General features: G+C 48.0%; 1 protein-coding gene across 1 annotated transcript in view; it reads right to left on the bottom strand.

Annotated features, from left to right (window-relative positions):
• Positions 1-6,521, bottom strand: part of LOC119002114 (carcinoembryonic antigen-related cell adhesion molecule 21-like) — a 65,496-nt gene extending 58,975 nt beyond the window's left edge. Inside the window, exons 1-2 of the mRNA XM_037067791.1 lie at positions 6,506-6,521; positions 4,005-4,211 (exon numbers count right to left, since the gene is read on the bottom strand). Coding sequence (XP_036923686.1) covers positions 4,005-4,211; positions 6,506-6,521 — 223 coding nt within the window. The remainder of the gene's footprint in view (positions 1-4,004; positions 4,212-6,505) is intronic.
• Positions 6,522-6,925: the final 404 nt, after the last annotated feature.

Below are 6,925 nucleotides of genomic sequence, written 5' to 3'. Positions count from 1 at the left end.
ACACACACACACACACACACACACACACACACACACACACACACAACCAAACTCTCCTGGGAACAGCTAACTTCCCAGGACAGGAAAGTTGCATCTTCTGAATTTCAAAGCCCTCACCACACCTTGTTTATTCCCTGCTATAAAAAGTCTGGCCTGGAAAGAGAACACAAGATAGGCTATGAACCCACCATCTTCTCTTATCACTGGCCATCTGAATAAAGTGCCCATAAATATTCAATCCCTGTCTCTGCCGATTGGGTTCGGCATGTGACAGGCACCATGAAAGGCAGTTTTTCCGGTTTCACTGTCTCTCACAGAGCCTCCCGCCTCTCCTGGTTCTTCCTGCTTCTCACTCAGGTGTAGTTAGCTTTCTGTCCACCAAGCCAGGTTTCTTGGGGATTTCTCCATTTGGGGGGACTGCTAGCTCAATACCCCACTCAGTTTATTTTAGAGCTCATTACACATTTACAAAATCTACAAATCAACAAGGAGTGTCTCCTAAACACTCAGATAAAATATTTCTTACTGACTAAGACAATACAGCAATACCACAAAGTTACCATGACTTCTGGGCCTTCATAAACTCATTGTTGTCATAGTGACATCAGGACCTCTCTGGAGCAGTCATGATGTAGGCAATTGTGGCAAAGGATCCTGAAAAATTTACATAATTCCTGAGAAATTCTCATATCCCATGTCTTCAAAACCCCCAGACATTCTTCCTGCCCCCACTTCTTTCTGTTAAATGACCTTAAATGTAAATAACTTGGCAGTTCTCTTTTTAGAGCTTTAGTTGTTCATTATTTCAAAGTTCCTCTGATATACTCCATGATGGTTTTTTTCCATTCACTGCAATCTGGAACATCTTTTTGGGTTTTTGTGGCTGTTTAGGCATCAGGCAATTTAGCCATAACCCCTAGGGGTTAGACAACAGTGCGTACACTTTATGGGCCTGTGCTTTCATTCCTCCTGGGAGGGGGCACGCTGCCTCAGGTTTTGCTCTGAAAACAGAGAAAAAAAAAGTAAATGTACCTTCTTAAAGTGTGGCTTCTCAGGAAGAGAGAGGAGAGAACATAAAATCTTTTCAAATTCCCTGAGCACCTGATACAGGCAGATTGCATACTTTCAATCAATTCTAGCCTCACAACAACCAGGTTTTTTCCTATGAATAAAGGGTTTTTATCTTCTATCAACAATCAATTCTCCAATGGCATGTTCTACAATTCTATGTATTTCTGACACTGAGTACCCAGAGTACATGGAGACCACACAGGTTCAAGACTCAGTAACACAAGACTGCTGTTCCTGCTGATGCCAATTGCAAGTGGGGTACCCAGGCTACTGACATTCTCACCTAATCAACTACAAATTTGGGAATTGTTATTACTTCCCCTTAGGTATTAGAAATCTCTAGAAAAACACACAGAATGCAGAAAAGGCTTTATTTGCTATTACTGCTTTATTATAAAGACATCACTCAGGATCAGCAACAGGGAAGAGACACAGTGGGCTAGGTAGGCATTGGGTGATAGTAATGAAGCTTCCATATGTTCCCTGGGTCCCCACCCTCTGAGATGCTCCGCGATCTTTATGTTTAGGGGTGCTTTTTTGAAGTTTCTCTTTGTTGGTATGATTGATTAAATAGTTGACCATAATTAATTATTTGTAGCTCCTCTCCCTTTCAAAGATTTTGGAAAATTGGAGAAAATGGATAAAAAAATACATATATTAAATCTGAAAACCTCAATAAAGGCCTGTGCAGTGAACCTTATGAACACCGAGACCTAAAATAACTCCATAGAATTGTCGGAAATTAAAACTTAGTAACTGAAAGTGAATCATGGCAGGTAGTCATGTTTTAGTCTGAGTTCTTTTACGAAAAAAAAATCAGCCTCTGTTTTTGAGAGGTTTTCTTAGGCTCCGCCGAGAAAGAAATGCCAATCAGCCATAAAGTAGGCAATAAAGAGCTTTATTGGGGTTTGTGCTCCTGGGTGAGATTCCACGGTCTGTAGGATGAGGCCGTAAAATCATGCCCAAGCAGGGAATGTAGTGGGGTTTCATTTTCGTTGGCTCCCCGTGGGAGCTGGTGATTGGTGCTCTCTGAACAAAGAAGCAGTACAGCATTGGTGGTCTCTTCCTCGGACTCAGGTTACTGTGAAGATGTCCATCTTGGCAAAGTCCAGCCGGAGCTTCCTCCTATCCCCACCCACCCTAACATTCCAACCTCTTTGATAGGATAAGGGATGACGTGTTCATCTGACTGCTCCCTGCTGACTGGAGGGGCGTAGAGAGGAGGGCCTAGAGGTCAGCTGTTTCTAGTTGGCCAGGGAGGGGCAAGGAGGTTTGTGTCTGAAGCAACATCTGGTGAAAAGTAACCCTGGAAGCTTCAGGAATTCTTTCCTGGAGGAATCTCAGAAAGCAGGGGCCAAGCATTAATAGTATGCAGATTATTATGATTGGCCCCAGGACAGGGGCCAGAGTGGTAAAAAATAGGGAACGCCACCACAGGGCTATTTCAAGAGTGGTGGGGTCTTGGTGTAAGCTGTGGGGTCAGCACAGTCGGGAAGTAGGGGAAGGCTGAGGAGGAGTTAATGGTCCACAGCAGCGTTCCATTGCACCAGAAAAATGTACCTGGGGGCTGGTAGCGGTTCCGATATCTGCATGGTCTGGTTGCATGAGGAGGCACCTGCAGTAGTGTAACATACTTTGGGACTGTTCATTATGTTTTGAAAGAGAGGTACATCTTTTGGGGAAAAAAGGTGTCGGGGAGTTCGTGACCTTGAGGGGAGTGTGTATGGGGACTGCCGCAATAGGAGAGTGGTCCAGAAAAGCACATAGGAAACAGTCAGTGACGTTTCCGATGTCAGTGATATTGAAGAACTGGATTCCTTGGTGTATGAGGCTTAGCCAAGAAAAAGAGGCACTCTGTTTTCTTTGTTGGATCTGTGTTTGCAAAGATTGTTCATGTGTTAATATGGTATTAGTTAATAGCGTTGTATTCCATGGTTCTGGAACAAGAGTTCGGTATATTTCAATGGAACTCTGGGGATACGAATATGAGAGGCTTTGGTATAGTTTTGCCTTCACTCCCTGTTCCCATCTGGAGTCCCATGGATCATAAATGGTAAAGCGCCACGACTGGAGAGTATTCCATGTACGGCATCTGCAATAGTGGAAGGGGCAGCCTCCATATGTGTCTGGCCAGAGTTTGCACTTACTTTTTGTCTGGTCATAGAGGAAGCAGAGAATGTGCCATCCATACCAGGCAGTCCAGCCATCTACCCCTCTAAAGCTACTTTTGGGAGCAGAGAGACGGATGGATGTAGAGCAACCAGTGGGAGGGCAGTCCACAAAAGTGACAGAGTGAGAATTTACCTGTCCATTTTTGCAATATATTTCATGTACGAAGAATCTCCAGATGTATTTGGTTTGTAGGTTAGGAGGGGTTTTTTTGGCAGGGATGGGTAAGCAAGAAGGAGGATTTGTAGAGACTTCACTGGGAGAACCTGGTGTTTTAATAAAGCGGACTCGGGTATCTCCTATGGGCTGCGCTGACCACTCTCCTGAGGCAGGGGCCGGCTTAAGGCGGAAGAGGTGGACCCACAATGGCTGACCCACTAGTTTCGCCACTGTGGGGGTGGTTAAAATAACAGCATGAGGTCCTGCCCACTTGGGCTGGAGTGGTCCGGGTCATAGTTCTTTGAGTAATACCTGGTCTCCAGGCTGTAGGAGAGTGACTGGGCCTGTCTCCGGACACCCCCCACAGGAGGAAGAACTCTGTCTGTGTGTTCACGGAGAAGATGCCAGAGGAGAGAGAGATAGGGCAGATAGGAGCCAGAGGAGGAGTTACTTTTGCAAAGATTGCAAAAGTAATCTTTAACCATAACTGGCAGGTTATGGTTAATAAGGAAAGGGCGGCCGTACAGTACTTCGAAAGGGCTAAGTCCTGTTGGTAAGTTTGGTTAGGTGGGTTCTCAGGATACTATTAGCCCGTTCTACTTTACCGGAAGACTGGGGATGATAAGGGATGTGCAGCTTCCAGGTGATGCCAAGGGAGGAGGAGACCTGCTGGATGACCTGGGAGATGAAGCCTGGGCCATTGTCCGACTGGATAGAGGAGGGCAGCCCAAATCGTGGGATGATGTGGTTGAGGAGGGAGTCGGCTGCTGTATCTGCTGTTTCTCTTGTCATGGGATAGGCCTCAATCCAACCTGAAAATGTGTCAATAAAGGTTAAAAGGTAGCAGAATTTCTTGTGGGGAGGCATGTGCACAAAGTCCACCTGCCAATCCTGTCCCAGGAGATGTCCACGTAGTTGATGGCCCGGGACCTGAGGCTTCGTTCCTCCCTGGGCGGATGTCTTGGAGCAGATGGCACATTTAGAGTGGACTTCCTTGATGGCTTGGAAGAGAGTGGGATGAATAAACAAGGGGTCTAGAAACCTCATCAGAGCTTTCAGACTAATGTGTAAAGATTGGTGAATTTCAGAAAGAAGTGCAGTGGCTTGTTCCTGGGGTAGGGCTATTTTTCTATTGAGGAAGACCCATCCCTCATTTCCTGGGTGCCCACCCTGCTGGAGGAGAGTGGAGTATTCTCAGGCGGTATAGGTGGGGCGAATATCAGTGGTCAGAAAGAGGATGGGGTGTGGCAGGGCTTGTGTGGTGAGCACTCGAGCTACAGCATCCGCCCGGGCATTGCCATGGGAAACAGTGTCCTGTGAGGCCTGGCGACCCTTACAGTGGACCACTGCTATGGTAGTGGGTAGGTCTGTGGCCTAGAAGAGTTTGGCAATGAGAGAGGCATTAACAACAGGTGAACCTTTAGTAGTGAGGAAGCTCCTTTCCTTCCACAAAGCCAAGTGGCTATGAACAATCAAGAAAGCATATTTGGAGTCTGTGTAGATAGTAACCTTCTTACCCTGGGCTATGGTAAGTGCCCATGTGAGAGCTATGAGTTCAGCTTTCTGAGAGGTGGTACCTTCAGGGAGCTTATTGGCTTCAAGCGTTTCAGTCAAAGTTACTACCGCATAGGCTGCTTGTCTTTGGCCATCAGCTCTGAGCACTGAACTTCCATCTACAGAGTGAGATCTGCCTTGGGGAGAGGCTTGTCAGATATGTGGTCTAGAGGCTGACCCAGGAAGTCTAATACTTCTGGGCAGGAGTGGGCCGGCTCTATGTCTGTAGTGGGGGTTGGAAGGAGGGTAGTTGGCTTGAGGCATGGTGAGAGCTGGAGAGACAGAACCGTCCCCTCAACGAACAAGAGGTGGAATTCCTGTAGACAGGAAGGGCTCAAAAGAGAGAAAGCTCTGTGGGATAGCAGATCCGTAAGGCGATGAGAGGAAAATATGGTAACAGGTTGGCATAGAGTGAGTTTGAGGGCTTCCTTCCCGAGTTCAGCCTCACTCCCTAATGCCCGGAGGCATGGCTGCCATCCATGTAGGGTAGGGTCAAGCTGTTTTGGTAAATAGGCAACTGGGCAGTATGTTGGGCCTACCGGTTGAGCTAAGACTCTAACTGCAATTCTCTGTCTCTCGTCTGTAAACAGATGGAAAGAACGGGAGGGATTGGGAAGACTCAGGGAGGGGGCCTGTAACAGTGTGTCCCACAGGACAATAAAGGCTTTTTGCACTAGCTTGGGGGATGTGAGGGGGCCAGTAGGAGCGTCTTTGGCTGCTTCATATAGCGGCTTGGCAAGTAGGGCAAAGTTGGGGACCCAGTGTCTGAAAAATCCAACTAGCCCCAAGAAAGATAGAATTTAATCTCCTGTCCTAGGTGGTTGGAGATTGCGGAGGAGCTGAGTGAGGTCCACTGTGAGACTACAAGAGGTAGGCGAAAGGGTGAGACCTAAGTAGGTGACTTGTTGGCTTGACAACTGAGCCTTGTCAGGGGAGACTCGGTATCCTTTTTCGGCAAGGAAGTTAAGGAGATCTGCAGTATGTTGTCTGGTATTTTGCAAAGTGGGGCTGCAGAGAAGGAGGTCATCTACATATTGGAGGACTTTGCTGGAACCTCGGTCACAGGAGCTAAAGCCTGACCAAATAAATGGGGGCTATCTCTGAACTCCTGTGGCAAGACTGTCCACGTGAGCTGTTGTGATAGAGCAGTGTCAGGGTCTGTCCATGGAAAGGCAAAAAGAAACTGGGACTCTGGGTGTAGTGGGATAGTGAAGAAGGCATCTTTGAGGTCTAGAACTGAGAAGTGGGTTGTATTAGGAGGAATGTGAGAGAGAGTATTATAGGGGGTTAGGTTTGCATGATCTGAAGAGTGGCGCCTAATAATTGCAGAACATCCCGTCCTAGGAGCAGAATAGGGCAGGAGGGTATGACAACGAATGAATGGGAAAAGGGAAAGCCGTCCAGACTGCAGATAAACGGGGTGTTTGCCACAGGCTAGATGGGGTCCCATCAACCCCCATGACCGAGATCTGGGAAGGAGTAAGAGGTCCTGAAAAAGATGGTAAAACAGAGAAGGTAACCCCCGTGTCCACTAGGAAAGAAATGGACTTACCCGCTACCTGTAGCATTACCCTGGGCTCAGCGAGGGTGATAGGGGTCTCCGAGTCCAGGCCGTCAGTCACCTAGGAGTCTGAGAAGTCCTGGAGCGACCAGGGAAGAGTCCGCACCTTGATCAGCTGGTCCCCCATGTGGAGACACTGGGGACGAGCCTCTAAGGGGACAGGCATCCCTCCAGTGGCCAAGCTGCTGGCAATCGGGGCAAGGCTTCCTTGGTGGCCGGGGTTGAGAACACTGGTGAGCCCAGTGCCCTTTTTTGCCACACTTGAAACAGGCCCCCTAGTGGGGTGTTCTTTGATCCGGACTTAGGCTTCACCCCTGGGCCAGTGTTTGTCGCCTGTCACAGGGCCGCTAGTATGGCCTGGGTTTGCAGGGCTACCTTTTGCTGAAGGCGAGCCTGACGGGCAGCCTCAGC

This window comes from Sturnira hondurensis, unplaced genomic scaffold (assembly GCF_014824575.4).
Source record: "Sturnira hondurensis isolate 20B ecotype Veracruz unplaced genomic scaffold, ASM1482457v3 Scaffold0017418, whole genome shotgun sequence".
In the NCBI taxonomy this organism is placed as follows: Eukaryota; Metazoa; Chordata; class Mammalia; order Chiroptera; family Phyllostomidae; genus Sturnira; species Sturnira hondurensis.
The sequence above is the reverse complement of the archived record's forward strand: the minus strand, read 5'-3'. Positions and strand labels throughout refer to the sequence as shown.